Here is a 17,916-nt window from a genome sequence, read left to right as displayed (position 1 = left end):
GTAGGTTAAGCGTCTGACTTCAGCTCAGGTCATGATCTCACAGTTTGTGGGTTTGAGCCCTGCATTCAGCTCTCTGCTGACACCTGGAACCTACTTCGGATTCTGTGTCTCCCTCTCTCTCTGCCCCTCCCCTGCTCATGCTCATGCTCATGCTCTGTCTCTCTGTCTCAAAAATAAACATTAAAAACAATTTTTTTTAAGATTAAAAAAAAAAGAAGTACAAAAGGAGAGAGAGTGAAAAGTTCTTCTAAGCGTGCTGCAAGCACCAATGTAATGTACTTATACACAGTGCTCCTGTGCATAGAGCTGAGGACAAAAAGTCACAACCTAAGGCCAGGTAGATGGAGTCATTGGTTTCCATGGGGGAAGTGATATCCTCCCTTGAAGGACACTGGCAGCTCATGCAGAAAGCCAAGCAAGCAGAGCAGCACCATCCAGCAGAATGAAAGTGCTAACTGGACCAAGCCAACAGATGGCATGATGTCCCTGCTTGGGAGTGGAAGTCAGACTTACCCATTGTAAAGTCTGTGTTAGCACTGGCGTTTGTTCTTTGTTTTTTAAACATCTTTATTAATGTATAACTGACATATAATGAACTGCACAAATTTAACATGCAGTTTGATGTTTGACATATATATTCACCCAGAGAACAATAATCACAGTGAACATAGTGAACATATCCATCATCTTCAAAATTTTGCTCATGTACTTGTGTAATCCCTCACTCCCATTCCTCCTTGCCCCCAAGTCCCCAGACAACCACTGACCTGCTTTCTCTCACTATGGATTACTTTCCATCACCTAGAATTTTATAGAATGGAATCTCACATTCAGTCCAATTATTTTGACATTGATCCATGTTGTTGCCATGTACCACGAGTTTCATTCATTTTCTCTTTTTTTTTTAATCACTGAGTAGTATTCTACTGTGTGGCTATTCTACAATTTATCATTTTACCATTTGAGGGACATATGGGTTGTTTTCAGCTCTGGGCTATTACAAATAAAGCTGGCATGCACAGTCATCTTTGTGTGTACACAAGTCTAGAAATACAAAGACTTATTCCATGGCATTTTCTCTAATAATGAACCATGATAAACTCAAGCTGTTTGTAAACAGGGGGCCTATTTAATATTGTCATCTCCTCCTCATTTGGATCAACACATAGGAGTGCTGAATCATACAGTAGTGTCTGTGTAACTTTGTAAGAAGCTGCCAGACTGCTTCTAAAGTGGCTTGTGTCATATTCCATTCCCACTGGGATGGTCTGAGCTGGTCAGCTGCTCCACATCCTTGCCAATACTTTGTATAGTCAGTCTTTGAAAACTTCCAGTAGTTGTGTAGAGTTATTCATTGTGGTTTTGTCTTTTAATGATGTTGAGTATCTTTCCATGTGCTTCTTCATCATCATCTTCTTGGTGAAGTATCTGTTCAAATCTTTGCCATTTTAATTGGGTTGTTTTCTTACTACTGAGTTTTGAGATTTGTTATATATTCTGGATAAAAGTTCTCTATCAGATATAAGACTTGCAAATGTGTTCTTTCAGACTGTGGCTTGTCTTTTCATTCCTCTGTCTCCTGAAGAGCAGAAGCTTAATTTTTTTTTTTTGTTTCATTGAGACACACTGACACATACATAGCACTATGTAAGTTTAAGGTGTACAGCATAATGACTTGATTTATACATACTGTGAAATGGTTACCACATGTTGCAGACTATGAGCCTGGAGTTCTCTCTTGTCCAGCAAGACAGTGGATGCAGAATTGAATATGTGAGAGGCTAATGTCTGGGAGGAGACAAGAGCCCCAAACAGGGGTTTCGTCTCCGCATTTGAGTTCACAACATATTACCCACATGGTGAACGTGGAGAAAACAAGATATTACCCATGTGGCGAATGTGAAGAAAACAAGATCTTACACACATGGTGAATGGAAGAAAACAATCAGATAGTAATCATTAACTTGTGTGTAAGCAAAGGATCTTGAGGGCAAGTGGAGTTTGTGATCAAAGTACAATAGTATATTGGTGTCAGAATGGAAAGTACTCATGATCCCATTACAATATCTCACTACCTAATCTCGAGTGCTTTTGCCCCGTGGTGGTGGCTTTCCACCCTAAGCTTTTTTCTAACCCATTTATGTAAGTAGAACCTATTTCCCCACAACGACAATAAGTTTAGTCAACATCCATCATCTCATATCAATACATGAAAAATAAAGAGAAAATAGGGGCAACTGGGTGGCTCAGTTGGTTAAGTGTCCGACTTCTGATCTGGGCTCAAGTCCTGATCTCATGGTCGTGAGATAGAGTCCTGCATCGAGCCCCATCTTGGGCTCTGTGCTGGGTGTGGAGCCTACTTAAGATTTTCTCTCTCTCTCCCTCTGCCCCTCTCCCATTCTCTGGCATGTATGCTGTTTCTCTCTTTCAGATTAAATAAACTTTTAAAAAAGAGTAAAAGTTTTTTTCCTGTGATGAAAATTTTATAATTTACTCTTAGGGACTTTAAAATATACCATACAGCAATGTTCAACTATAGTCATCATGTTTTACATTTCATCCCAAGTACTTACATATCTTATAACTGGAAATTTGTACCTTTTGACTACCTCCACCTAATTCTCATGCCTCCTCACATCCCCCACCACTGTTAATTAAAAATCTGATCTCTTTTTCTATGGGTTTGGTTTTCTTTTATTTTGTTTTTCAGATCTCACATATAAGGATATCACATAGTATTTGTCTTTTTCTGACTTATTTCACTTAGCATAATGCCCTCAAGTTTCATCCATGTTGTTGCAAATGGCAGGATTTTCTTCTTGTTTATTACTGAATAGTATTCTTCTGTGTGTGTGTGTGTGTGTGCATGTGTGTGTACATAACACATTTTCTTTATCCATTCATTCATCTATGGACACTTAGATTGCTTCCATACCTTAACTATTGTAAATAATGCTGCAATAAACATAAAGATACATATATCTTTTTGAGTGTTTTCATTTTCTTTGGATAAACACCAGGACATGGAATTTGTAGATCATGTGGTAGTTCTATTTTTAATATTTTAAGGAACCTCTACACTGTTTTCTATAGTGGATGCACCAATTTATATTCCCACCAACAGTGCATAAGTGTTCCTTTTCTCTATCTCCTTGCTAACACCTGTTATCTCTTGTCTTTTTGATGACAGCCATTGTAACAGGTATGAAGGCATATCTCATTGTGGTTTTGATTTTGCATTTCCCTGATGATTAGTAATGTTGAGCATGCTTTCCTGTACCTGTTGGCCATTTGAATATCTTCTTTGGAAAAATGCCTATTCAGGTCCTTTGCTCATTTTAAAATTGGATTGTTTGTTTTCCTGTTATTAAGTTGTATGAGTTCTCTACATATTTTAGATTTTAACCCCTTATAAGGTATATGATTTACAAATATTTCTACCATTTTGCAGGTTGCCTTTTCATTTTGTTATTTCTTTTATCATGCGGAGTTTTTAGTGTGCTGTAGTCCCACTTCTTTATTTTTTTACTTTGTTGCCTGTGCTTTAGGTGTCACATCTAAAAAAATCAAGACCCATGTCAAGGAGCTTTTTGTTTTTAATTTTTTTAATGTTTTATTTATTTTTGAAAGAGTGCAAGAGGGGGAAGGACAGAGAGAGAGGGAGACAGAGGATCCAAAGTGGGCTCCGTGCTGACAGCAGTGAGCCTGATGTGGGGCTCCAACTCACAAACTGTGAGATCATGACCTGAGCCGAAATTGGACGCTTAACCGACTGAGCCACCCAGGCGTCCCTGTCCAGGAGCTTTTTAAGCTATCTTTTTTCTTAGGAGTTTCATGGTTCTTAGTCTTTCATTTATGTCTTTAATCCATTTCAAGTTCTTTTTTTGAATGGTGGAAAGGAGTGTTCTAGTTTATTCTTTTACATGTGAATATCCAATTTCTAAGCACCATTTATTGAAGAGACTGTCTTTTCTCCATTAAATATTCTTGGCTCCTTTATCAAATATTAGTTGACTGTAAATGTGTGAGTTTATTTCTGGGCCCTTGGTCCTGTTCCATTGGTCTATGTGTCTGTTTTTATTCCAGTACCATGTTGTTTTGGTTACTATCACTTTATAAATATAGCTTGAAATCAGAAAGTGTGATGTCTCCTGCTTTGTTTTTCTTTCTCAACATTTGCTTTAGGCTATTCAGGGTCTTTTGTGATTCTATATAAGTTTTAGGATTTTTTTTTCCTAAGAAATTTTTAATTTTGAGGAAATACAATTATCAAATTTTATTAAAAAATTTTTTTTAATGTTTATTTATTCTTGAGAGAGACAGACAGACAGAGCATGAGTGAGGGAGGGGCAGAGAGATAGGGAGACACAGAATTGGAAGCAGGCTCCAGGCTCTGAGCTGTCAGCACAGAGCCCGATGTGGGGCTCAAACTCACAAGCCACGAGATCATGACCTGAGCTAAAGTCGGATGCTTAACCGACTGAGCCACCTAGGTGCCCCTCAAATTTTCTTTAATGGATTTAGTGTCTTTTCTAAATCATTGCCTAACCTAAGGTTAGAGGCATTTTCTTCTATATTTCTTCTAGAAGTTTTATAGTTTTAGCTCTTAAATTTAGATCTAATATGCATTTTGAATTTTTTCTGGCTGTAGTACAAGGTATAAATTAAAGTTTTTCTGTTTTTTAAGTTTTTTTTAAATTTATTTTTGAGAGAGAGAAAGAGAGAGACAGAGAGGGGCAAAGACAGAGAAAGACACAGAATCGGAAGCAGGCTCCAGACTCTGAGCTGTCAGCACAGAGCCCGACATGGGGCTCAAACCCACAAACTATGAGATCATGACCTGAGTTGAAGTAGGACGTTTAACCTATTGAGCCACCCAAGCGCCCCAAAGTTTTTCTTTCTAAACAAATGAATATCCAAGTATTTCAGCACCATATGTGTCAAAACAATCTTTTCTCTACTTCATCACGTCTACACCTTTATGAGACATCAGTCACCCATATATGTGTGGGTTTGTATCTAGATTCCATATTCTGTTCAATTGATCTTTTTTCCTATTTTAACATCAATGCCACACTGTTTTGATTATTGTAGCTTCACAGAAAGTCTTAAAATCAGGTTTTCCCCCAATTTTGTCCTTCTTTCTCAAAGTTCTTTTGACCATTCTGTGGCCCTTTGAATTTCCATATGAATTTTATTTATCTTTTTAAACTTTTTTTAATGCTTATTTATTTTTGAGAGAGAGACACACACACACAGCATGAGTGGGCGAGGGGCAGAGAGAGAGGGAGGGGATCTGTGCTATCAGCACAGAGCCCGCTGCTATCAGCACAGAGCCTGATGCAGGGCTTGAACTCAAACCAAAGTCAAGAATTGGACACTTAATGGACTGTACCACCAGGTGCCCTGATTTTTTTTTTTTTAATTATTAAAGCTTTCTACTCATTACTCCATGAATATTTTATTGCACTCCACTTACTTATGTATTCTTTAATCTTCCAATAAGGACAAAAATTTCTTTCCAAAGTTCATGGACATTTTTTGTAAGGAACTTTTGTTTGCTATTAGATATAGACTTTAAAATTTTATTTAGTTTATTTATAGTGTAAAGAAATTAAATTGACTTTAGAAGTTTTTCATGATTGTCAATTTTGCTAAAGTCATTTGTAAATATCAATAATTCATCTGTAGATTATTTTGGGCTTTCTGGGTAGGCAAGTATATCATTGGAAAATAATGACAATTTTGTTACTTTTATACTAATATTCACAATTTCAATTTCTTTCTCTCTTCTTAGGATGTTGGTGGGGACTGCCAGCATATTACTACATAGAATTGGCAACAACAATGGGTTTATCTTGTTCCTGATTTTCAGATGAAAGAAATACTTACAGTGTTTCAATTGATTATTATATTGGCTTTGGGTTTTGGGAGGGCATGGGATGGGAACATACCCTTAATCAAAAAGTAGAAGATTCCTGGGGTGCCTGGGTGGCTCAGTCGATTGAGCTGTTGATTTTGGCTCAGGTCATGATCTTGTGGTTTTGTGAGTTTGAGCCCCGTGTCGGGCTCTGCACTGGCAGCACAAAGCCTGCTTGGGATTCTCTGTCTTCTCTCTCTCTGACCCTCTCCTACTCATGCTGTCTCTGTCTCCCTCAAAATAAATAAAAATAAACTTAAAAAAAAAGTACAAGATTCCCTTATTTGTATTTTTGTCATGAGCTGTACAAAAATATTTTTAATGTATACTGCTGTAGAATTTCTGAGCCTATTGAAATGCTATTTTCTCCTTTAATCAGTTAATGTGGTGGATTTTATTAATAGTTTTTAATGTTTCATTGCTGTGATAAATTCAATTTTCTCAGGAAGCATTGTTGTTCTTTTCATTGCTGGATTCAGTTTGTTTATTTTTGTTGAGAAGTTTTGTATCTATGTTTATGATGAAATTAATTTATCATTTATGCTTCTCAGGCTGTCCTTGTTTGCTTTTAATATTTTTTCTATAAACTCTCCATTTCATCTAATTTTTCAAAATCATTGGTATAAAGTTTTTATTATAATTAATCTCTGCTGCACCTGCTGTCATTTCTCTGTTTTCATTTCATTTTGAAGTTTCTAGCAGTAAAGTCTTATTGTCAAGAAATGATCTATGTTTTTGTCTGAAGTTTCTGTATCTTATCTGCATTTCTTCAAGAGTTCAAGTGGATAAAACATTCTAGGTTGGCAGTGACTCTTATCAGCACTTCACAGACAGTATTCCACTCTCTTCTGGCTTTTGTTGTTGCTATCCACAGGACAGAGGTCAGTCAAGCTGGTTTGCATTTGCAGATAAGGTCATTTCTCTTAAGCCTGGTTTTAAGATCCCCTCTTCCTATCCAGTGTTCTTTAATTTTACAACAACATTTCTAGGTCTTGGTTTCTTTACATTATCCTGTTCTGAAAAATCCTCCATAGTTTATTCTCCACCATTCCATTCTCTTTTTCTGAAATTCCAGGTAGTTTGGATCTTATTCCTCTGAGCAGTTTCACTTGACCTTTATTTCATATGTTTGTGTAATACAGTGTATGCATTTTTTTCTCTTCTAACTCACTTATTCTTTCTTATTCAGTGACCAGTCTACTGTCTATCCTGTTCATTGAGCATGTATTATGTATGTATGTATTTCTGTGATACAGAGGGACTGGAAGAAGGGTCACATTAAATAGTGTGGTCATAGAAGGTCTCTGAGGAGGTGACATTTGAACAGAGACTAAAGGTTGAGAAGGGCAAAATGTCAGGTCAGGGGAAAACATTCTAGGCAGAAGAAAGAGCAAGTGTGAATGCCCTGAGACAGACAAGTCTTGCCAAGTTCTAGCAACTACAAGGAATAGGTAAGGAGAGACCAAGATGAGGTGGGAGAAAGAGTATGAGGTAAAAAAAAAATGCAGGGTTTTAGCAGCTGTAGTGGAGAGTTTGCATCTATATTAAGGGTGAGGGGAGGCTCTTCAAGGGTTTAATGCACTTTGAAATAGTGCTATCTAATTTGTGGCTTTTAAAATAATTTTTAGAGAGATATAATTGACATAAAACTTCATTTTAGTTTCAAATGTTCAGCATAATGCTTTAATATTTGTATATATTGTGAAATGATCACCACAATAAGTCTAGTTGCCATCTGTTACCATATAGAGTTACAAAAATTTTTTCTCATGATGAGAAATTTTAAGATTTACCCTCTTGGCAACTTCCAAATATGCAACATGGTATTATTAACTACAGTCACCATGCTGTACATGACACCCCCATGACTTATTTTATAACTGGAAGTTTGTACCTTTTGACCCCCTTTACCCATTTCACCGCCCCCCCAACCCCCTACCTGTGACAACCACTAATCTGTTCTCTGTATCTATGAGCTTGTTTTGTTTTAGTTTTTAGATTCCACATATAAGTGAGATCATATGGTATTTGTCTTTCTCTGACTTATTTCATTTAGCATTTCAAGGTCCATCCATGTTGTCACAAATGGTAGAATTCCTTCTTTTTTATGGCTGAATAATATTCCATTGCATACGTACATCACATTTTCTTTTTCTTTTCAGCCATCAATGGATACTTCAGTTGTTTCCATACCTTGACTATTGTAAATAATGCTGCAGTGATTTTCATTTTCTTCAGATAAATACCTAGAAGTAGAATTGCTGGATCATATGGTAGTGGTATCTTTAATTTTTTGAGGAACCTCCATACTGCTTTCCACAGTGGCTGCACCAGTTTACATTCCCACCAATAGTGCATGAGAGTTGCCTTTCTTTCACATCTTAGCCAATACTTGTTATTTCTAGTCTTGTTAATAGCCATTCTAACAGGTGTGAGGTGTCTTCTCCTTGTGGTTCTGATTTGTATGATGATTAGTGACATGAGCATCTTTTCATGTACCTGTTGGCCATCTGTATGTTAAACCAGGATATTTAAAAAATTTTTGCTTATGTTTATTTATTTGGGGGGGGGAGGGGCAGAGAGAGAGGGAGAGACAGAATCCAAAGCAGGCTCCAGGTTCTGAGCTGTCAGCACAGAGCCTCACGTGGGGCTTGAACCCATGAAACACAAGATCATGACCTGAGCCTAACAACCAACTGAGCCACCCAGGCACCCTGAACTGGGATATTTTTGTGAGAGGATCTACCTCTCACCAAGATGTTGTCATAGATGTGATGGGGAGGAGGGTACAGAGAACAAGTCTAAAATTCCATAGAAAACTGTCCCTGAACCAGGAATATATGGAGCAGTACTTTTATACCTGAAACTGATCTGGCCACAGGTATTACAGGGAGAGCAGTGTTAGGGAGACAGATGCTTGGTTACTTGAATCTCTGTAGCATTACGGAAAAGCTGCCTTACTCAGACTGGGAAGACAGTGAATATACCTCTGAGGAAAGGGCATTTGGGTGGAGATTTTAAGAACAGTAGGAGATAACTGAGGTGCAGGTAGCCTTAGCGTTCCAGGTGGAACAGCCTATGCTAAAGTTATGAGGCCAAAGGGAATGTGATGCATTCGAGAAGCTATAACATCTCCAGTGTGGCTGAAGGCAATGCAGGGAGTGCGGAGATGAGACTGGAGAGGCAGGCAGAAACCACATTGTGAAGAAAATTTTAGGTCATGTTAAGGATTTTTCTTTTATCTAAAAGTGGTGGAAGAAATCACTAAAAGTGTTTTAAGAGGCATGATCAGATTGATTTATATTTCAGAAAGATTACTCTGGCTGCATGTGCAAAATGGATCTCACCAAGTTCCTTCTTTTATTTAGTCTTTTATAAAAATCAAGTGTCATTAACGGCTTTTATAAGCAAGCAGCTGTTTCTAAAATTCAAGGCATGTAAATTGAAAACTTACAGTATATCCAGTGAAAATATTTAAAGATACTTCAAACACTGCTAAATTTTAACAGAATAGCACCACCTTAAAGAAACATTGCTCTAATGATGTATTTGATAATTTTTGATGTAGCATACACCTTTTAAAAAGATCAAAACTAGGGCATCTGGGTGGCTCAGTCAGTTAAGCATCCAACTTCTGCTCAGGTCATGATCTCACATGAGTTCACCAGGATATCTGTTGTCAGTGCAGAGCCTGCTTCGGTTCCTGTCTCCCTCTCTCTCTGTCCCTCCCCAGCTTGTGCTTTCTCTCTGTCTCAAAAATAAATAAAATCATCAAAAAATATTTTTAAAGATCAAAGCTAATTCATGATAATTTAAAAAAACTGCTTTCATGAATGTAAGAGACTATATTTGATTTTATTTTTTTTTAAATTTTTTTTTTCAACGTTTATTTATTTTTGGGACAGAGAGAGACAGAGCATGAACGGGGGAGGGGCAGAGAGAGAGGGAGACACAGAATCGGAAACAGGCTCCAGGCTCCGAGCCATCAGCCCAGAGCCTGACGCGGGGCTCGAACTCACGGACCGCGAGATCGTGACCTGGCTGAAGTCGGACGCTTAACCGACTGCGCCACCCAGGCGCCCCGAGACTATATTTGATTTTAAAAAAATGATGATTCTTATCACTTAAAGCAAATCAACTCACATGATATCTGGCAGTGGTTCTTGAACTGTCCAGACATTAGAATCACCTGGACAGCTTTTGAAATACACTGATGCCCAGAACCCACTTGTTATTTAGTTTACTGCATCTGGGAGTAGAGTGTGAGCACTGTGATATTTTTAAAAAGCATTCAAAGGAATTTTAATAAGCATCCACAGTTGACAACCATTTTAGTAAAATTTATAGAACCCAGATGTCAAATCTCTTTTTATTTTTTATTAATTTTTTTAAACGTTTATTTATTTCTGAGACAGAGAGAGACAGAGCATGAATGGGGGAGGGGCAGAGAGAGAGGGAGACACAGAATCCTATGCAGGCTCCAGGCTCTGAGCTGTCAGCACAGAGCGCGACGCGGGGCTTGAACTCACAGATCGTGAGATCATGACCTGAGCCGAGGTCAGACGCTCAACTGACTGAGCCACCCAAGCACCCCAAATCTCTTCTTTAAAAAAAATTTTTTTTAAGTTTATTTATTTTGAGAGAGAGCAAGCGGGGTAGGGGCAGAGGCAGAGGGGAGAGACAGAGAATCCCAAGCAGGCTTCACATTGTCAGTGAAGAGTGTGGGGCTCGAACTCATCAACTGTGAGATCATGACCTAAGCCGAGATCAAGAATCAGATGCTTAACTGACTGAGCCATCCAGGTGCCCCTCAAATCTCTTCTTGGCCACAAAGTGGATCAGTCACTTTTCTGAAATGTAAGTTCAAAAAAATTTGAATTTTAAAAATGACTGGGGCAAAGAAATGTGGCCAGAGTGATGGTTTGATATTGGTTTAGAAATATTAGGTTATTTGTTATTTCTATATTTCATGAGCCCATGATGTTTGAACATTGGCTGAGTTTTCTTGGTTACAAGCTAAGGAGGAGTCTTATTTTACTTGTCTTCAGTGTATAATTAACACTCCTTTCCTCTTTCAAATTTAAAATTTGTCAGTGTCAGTCTGAAAAATGGGAAAATTGTTTTAACATTCATTCTGCTTAGATACAATAATAAGAAAGAAAAACAAACTTCCCAAGGTACAAATACCCGAACTGTCTTTCAGTTAGTTATCTTGTGGTGAGTTAGCCCTATAGAAAGTTCACATGTGGGGTGTGCCTTCTATGTAAGAATGTGCCTTCTATGTGCCTTCTATGTAAGACCTTTTGCTTAAGCTTAGTGATAGCCAGCACAGTATAAATGAAATTGGGGGAAGGATGAAGAAACAGCATATGAGAAATGAAGATAATAAGTGAAAAAAATTTGCAGAATTTTATTTATTTATTTATAAATGCTTATTTACTTTTGAGAGAGAGAGACAGCGCACATGAGTGAGCACGGGACAGGCAGAGAGACAGACACAGAATTCGAACAGGCTCCAGGCTCCAGGCTCTGAGCTGTCAGCACAGAGCCTGATGTGAGGCTTGAACTCACAGACTGTGAGATCATGACCTGAGCCAAAGTCAGACGCTTAACTGACTGAGCCACCCAGGTGCACCTTATTTTTTATTTTTATTTTTATTTTTTTTAGAGAGAGAAAGAGTGCCAGAGGTGGAGAGAGAGAATCTTAAGCAGACTCTGTGCTCACAGTGGAGCCTGATGTGGGGCTCCATCCTATGACCCTGGGATCATGACCTGAGCCAAAATCAAGGGTAGGACGCTCAACTGACTGAGCCACCCAGACGCCTCAAGCTGAATCTCATTCTCATGAGAGAGTTTAGTTGGCACTTGATATATATATATACATGTATGTTTCATTTGGTGTGCATTCAAAACTTTTTGTGAATAAAGTCTAAGCATTAAGCATTGCAAGGTTATTTTACCTGAACACCATGGAATAGCTCCAGAAATTTTTGGATGTTTCTCACTAAGTTTGTCACCGCCCCCCTCCCTGAAATCAAAGGGAGCTCTGAGAAAAGAAGATGAAAATCTGGTTATTCAAGTAGTCAGACATTGAGCAGACTATTTGATTGAAGAATGGCCTTTATTTATAAAAACTTCACATTTTTCCTCTTTCTAGGAGCCTAAAAAAATAAACTTGGTAAGCCAGAGAGCAAAATAAAATACCGGTAAATGTTTACAAAATTAAAAACTAAGCTTTTTTCAACTTACTGTACAATATGGGAGTGGGATATCTCAAGCCTTTGGTCAGCACATTCGATAATTTCTTCATATGATGTAACCTTGAAAAAAATAAGCCAAAAAATTATTCTATGATAAATTCTAGAATTTTTATTTTTGTTTATATTTGCTTTTATAAAAATCTCTTCAGTTGAAGTTCAATTATGTGAATTTCATCAATAGCTTTACAGTAGGCAAAACATCTTCCTTACAGTTTGAAATCAGGAATATGAATAGAAATAGAATCATAAAGTACCTATTCATCATGTAGAAAGAGTGAAGTGTCAGAAAATGGACAACTGTAGTGAGTCAACTATAATCCAGTTGTCTTCCACACAAGTGGTAGATGTATCAGCTAAGGGTTAGAGCCTGTTTGGTTAAAGTTAATGCAGTTTTCAGAAGGTAAACTAGAATGTTAAGTTGAAAAGATCTACAATTACCCTCAAAATGAAGTCGTAATACTAAGACCTAAAATTGCCAACAGCAGGGGATAGATACACAGAATGTTCTTTGTTAGATGTCAGCTAAAAGGCTGATGGGAGCATTTTATAATGTCATTATGAAGTGAAAAGAATCAATATAAATGTGTTCCATCATTCTTCAGATCCTTTGTAGCACCAAAATTCTATTATTTTAATATTTGGCATAGTTTTTAAAGACAAATATTTCTATAAGAACATTTGTACCTTATTTATTAAGTTGCCTACGTATCTTTGATATTTGTCATTTTCTTCAATGAGTCTGTTGCAATGGTCTTCTTTTGACTCTAGAAGATTTCCTAATTTTGTGATCTATGGAGAAACATCAGTAAAAATACTAACCTGGAAACTGCCATGAAAACCACACATGGTTGCTGAGAACTAATGAGAACAGTAGCCTATACTTTATTTCAAGATTCTCTCTTTTTTTTTTAAGTTTATTTATTTGTTTTTGAGAGAGAGATAGCACTTGTGGGGGAGGGGCAGAGAAAGAGGGAGAGAGTGAGAGAATCCCAAGTAGGCTCAGCACTGTCAGCGCTGAACCGTAGGGCTTGAACTCACAACTGTGAGATCGTGACCTGAGCCAAGAGTTGGACACTTAATCCACTGAGCCACCCAGGTGCCCTTATTCCAAGATTCTCTTAAACCAAGCTGTATCACAAGTGAATTAATAGACACTAATCCTAGTTAGATTGCATTTATAACAGAGGAACAGAAATGATAATTTTATAATTTTATACTCACAATTATAACTTCCTCCAATTTAACATTATGAAAGACCTTTGCAAATAATTGAACATTTGTTAGTGAAAACAAACGTCTGCCCAAAATCTTCATTATCCTCTTTCCATTTATAACCAGTGCATTGATATATTTGCTCCCATCTGAAGTAAAGCACTGATGTCCCTGATGATGCATTTTCAGGTTTGATACATAGTCTCAACTTGCATAAATGACACCAAGTTTTTAAAAAGGCTCAGCTCAATGTATGTCATGTTCTGACCTAAGGTCTGATGTTTTACACACAAAAAACTACCAAAAATTTAATGTTTATTTTTAGAGAGAGAGACAGAGAAAGAGAGAAAGCACAAGTGGGGGAGAGGCAGAGAGAGAAGGAGACACAGAATCCAAAGCAGGCTCCAGGCCCTGGGCTGTCGGCCTAGAGCCTGATGTGGAGCTTGAACTCACAGACCCTGAGATCATGACCTGAGTCGAAGTTGGACACTTAACCGACTGAGCCACCCAGGTGCCCCCAAAATGGCCATCAACCTTCTAATGTTTTAGATATACTTACATGTCTGTAGTGAAATCCCATAGGAGAAGCAACAGCAAAACAAATTTGCTGCAGGAATAGCCACTCTCTTATTCTCTCTTATGTAAATAAATGGGGACAATACCAAATTAATGGTCCTATTCTTCTGACTACATACGTTATTTAAGGTAGGGAGTACAGATATTATGATCTCAGTTTAACAGATGGAATCAAGGGGAAGAGAATCTAAAAGTTTTTGAAAGGATAGGTCTAGAAGTGGGGAAGACTAAAATCCGTATTGATCAACTATTAGCAGAGGGCTTGGCTTTTCCCATTCTATTCCTTCCCTGCACTCCTCACCTGGAGCTTCAGGTATCTCGTGACCTCTAACTAAAGCAATGTGGAATTCTTTCTCACTTCTGTTTTTCATTTATAGACTTCATGGCACGTTTTGGATTTCTTTAATGGCTTTCAAGATCAAAGTAATAAATCTTTTAAATCTGCTGACTGAATTTTTTAAATTTGCTAACCTCAGATTAAAGAAATAAGAGCAAAATATTCCTTAAAAAATATTTGTTTTAGAGGTGAAGGAATAGCTCTCGTAAAGCAGTTTTTTGGATTACAGTGAAAAGGAATCAAAATTTTAAGTTTCTGCTGAAGTGTGTGTAAAGTTTAACTGCTTTAAGAGTATTATTGAGGGGCGCCTGGGTGGCTCAGTTGGTTAAGGGTCTGACTTTGGCTCAGGTCATGATCTCACCGTCTGTGAGTTCAAGCCCCACGTGGGACTCTGTGCTGACAACTCAGAGCCTAGAGCCTGCTTCAAGTTCTGTGTCTCCCTCTCTCTCTGCCCCTCCCATACTTGTTCTCTCTCTCTACCTCTCAAAAATGAATAAATGTTAAAAAAATTAAAAAAAAGAGTATTATTGACATATGACAACACATATTTTTATTAAACAATTTTATTCAATTTATTAAATATATTTTATTAAACATTTATTATTTATTTTTATTTACCCATTTTGAGAGAGAGAGAGAGAGAGAGAGAGAAAGAAAGCATGTGCATGTATGATTGGAGTAGGGGCAGACAGAAGGAAAGAGAATCCCAAGCAGGCACCATCCTATCAGCATGGAGCCTGACATGGCACCTGATCCCATGAAACATGAGATCATGACCTGAGCCAAGATCAAGAGTTAGACGCTTAACTGACCAAGCCAGCTGGGTGGCCCTAAATTGCACATATTTAAAGAGTACAGTTTGCTGTTTTCACATATATATACAACCATGAAGCCATCACCACAATCAATATAATGAACATATCCATCACTGCCCCTCCTCTTGCCTTTTGGTAATTCCTCTTTCTTGTCTGCCTGTCTTCCCTGACTCCCCACTCTATGTGAGCCCTGGCAAATACCCATCTGCTTTCTGTCACTATTGACTGGTCTGTATTTTCTAGAGTTTTATAGAGTAGAAGCGAACAGTATTTACTCTTTTCTGGCTCTTCTCCACACAATTTTGAGCTTCATCTAGGTTGCATGTGTATCAGTAGTTCATCCCTTTTTCCTTGCTGAGTAGTATTCCATCATGTGGACATACCACATTTTTTTATCCATTCATCTGTTGCTAGACATTTGAGTTGCTGTCACTTTTTGATTATAAATAAAGCTGCTAGGAACTTTCACATCCAAATCTTTGTAGAAACATATGCTTTCATTTCTCTTGGGTAAATACCTAAGAGTAGACCAATGGCAGGTGTATGTTTAGCTTTTTAATAAACTGCCAAAATGTTTTCCAAAGTGGCTGTACCATTTTACATTCCCATCAGCTGCATATGAGACTTGTAGTTGTTCCATGTACTCATCAATCCTCGGTGTGGTCAGTCTTTTTAACAGACACTATAATGGGTTATGTAGTGGTATTCATTGTGGTTTTAATGTGCATCTCAATGATGTTGAGTATCTTTTCACATATTTATTTGCTATCCATGTATCCTTTTAGTGAAGCGTCTATTAAAACCTTTTTGCCCACTTTTTAAGTTGGGTTATTTTCGGGGCGCCTGGGTGGCTCAGTTGGTTAAGCATCCAACTTCAGCTCAGGTCACGATCTTGCCATCCGTGAGTTCGAGCCCCGCGTCTGGCTCTGGGCTGATGGCTCAGAGCCTGGAGCCTGCTTCCGATTCTGTGTCTCCCTCTCTCTCTGCCCCTCCCCCATTCATGCTCTGTCTCTCTCTGTCTCAAAAATAAATAAACGTTAAAAAAATTTTTTTTAATAAATTGGGTTATTTTCTTCTTATAGAGTTTGAGAGTGCCTTACATATGTTTTTAAGTTTTCTTTTTTAAGTTAATTTATTTGAGAGAGAGAAAGCATGAGTGGGGGAGGCGCAGAGAGAGAAGGGAAGAAAGAGAATCCCAAGCAGGTTCCACACTGTCAGCATGGAGCCTGATGCGGGGCTCGAACACACCAACATTAGATCATGACCTGAGCCCAAGTTGGACGCTTAACCAACTGAGCCACTTGGGCACCCTGGTGCTTTACATATTCTAGACACAAGTCCTCTATCAAATCTTTGATTTGTTGGGCACCTGGGTAGCTCAGTTGGTTATGCATCTGACTTAAGTTCAGGCCATAATCTCATGGTTCATGAGTTCAAGGCCTACAACAGGCTTTACATGGAGCCTGCTTTGGATCCCCTGTCTCCTTCTTTCTCTGCTCCTCCCCCACACTCTCTCTCTCTCAAAAATAAACATTAAAAATATCCCTGTGATTTGTAAATTTCTCCCAGTCCATTGCTTGTCTTTTCATTAAAAGCTCAAATTTTAGAGTTTAAAAGAAATTTCAAAATAGAAATATTTTAGGGGCACCTGAATGGCTCAGTTGGTTAAGCATCCAACTCTTGATTTCAGCTCAGGTCATGATCTCACAATTCATGAGATGGAGTCCTACACTGGGCTCTGTGCTAAGAGTGCAGAGCCTGCTCAGGATTCTCTCTCTCCCTCCCCCTGAATGCACATTCTCTCTCTCTCTCTCTCTCTCAAATAAGCTTTAAAAAAAAAAAAGAAAAATTTTAGAAGACAGAATTGAATCATTGAAAAAGTCTAAAACATTTTCATGAAAGCATACCAAAAAGTATATGTAAAGTAATATTTAAATAATAAAGGATGGAGTGGTGGTAACATTTTTCTTTTGTAAAGGAAGATACCATGAGATAACCTTGAATGTGATATTTGAATAATATTAATGAAAGGTGTCCTTTAATGTGTCTTTTCCTTGATGTCTCAGAGACACTGTAGCACTTCTGAGCTGAATGCTAACCTGAACCCACTTGAAGTCTCCACTAAAAGAAAGTAGATTTGGATGAAGTATGAGAAACTGAAGAGTAGTAAAGTGACTATCTATGCACTTGGCTTAAGATAGCAGAGATCTAGACCACTGTGAGTCAAACCGATGATAGAGCTCCCATTCACCACATGGTTCACAGAGAAGAGGCTTCACTTGGCTCTATTCTATCTGGCCCTAGATTTCTGGATCCATAGGTACTGTACCTGGTGCCACCACACCTCCACCCCATCCTCCTATCTGGTCGATGATTCTTGTGGCTTCCCTTCTAGGTCTTTCCCATGACATTCCTGCATGGTTTTTGGCCTTGTTTAGTCCTTTGATTTTGGCATCCTTTGTTGTGCCCAGGGAGGATCTCAGCCCTCACGGGGAAACTCCTCCCCCTGCTCCCCACCCCTCCCACCCTCCCTGGTCAGTCTCCATAACTAGGTGAAGGTAGAAGAGAAATCAGATTTGGGGACACATGAAATTGAAGAAAAAGCAAAAAAATCTTTAGATGGTTATCAGGCCTAGGAATATATACAATAACATTTAAAACTTTGTCTTGGAAAGCAGTTTGGAATCTGCATATAACAGGATGTTATTTATTCTATCACAATTATTATTCTTTAAAATATAATGCATATGTTAAAATCTCTGTTAAAAGATAGTTGTTAAACTCTGTATATATTAA

At 38.0% G+C, this 17,916-nt stretch overlaps 1 protein-coding gene across 5 annotated transcripts in view; it reads right to left on the bottom strand.

Annotated features, from left to right (window-relative positions):
* The window catches only part of CAGE1 (cancer antigen 1), a 57,280-nt gene that overhangs the window by 8,183 nt on the left and 31,181 nt on the right, over window positions 1-17,916 (bottom strand). For 3 of the 5 annotated variants that reach the window (XM_032593123.1, XM_032593124.1, XM_032593125.1), the window contains one exon: window positions 12,170-12,240. In XM_032593123.1, the coding sequence (XP_032449014.1) occupies window positions 12,170-12,240 (71 nt within the window). Of the gene's footprint in view, window positions 1-11,744; window positions 12,082-12,169; window positions 12,241-12,864; window positions 12,970-17,916 lie in introns of those variants that run through there. The other 2 variants (XM_032593126.1, XM_030314891.2) reach the window with 2 other exon arrangements.

The sequence above is a fragment of the Lynx canadensis genome, chromosome B2 (assembly GCF_007474595.2).
Source record: "Lynx canadensis isolate LIC74 chromosome B2, mLynCan4.pri.v2, whole genome shotgun sequence".
Taxonomy (NCBI): Eukaryota; Metazoa; Chordata; class Mammalia; order Carnivora; family Felidae; genus Lynx; species Lynx canadensis.
Note: the sequence above shows the minus strand (reverse complement) of the source record. Positions and strands in the feature narration are given on the sequence as shown.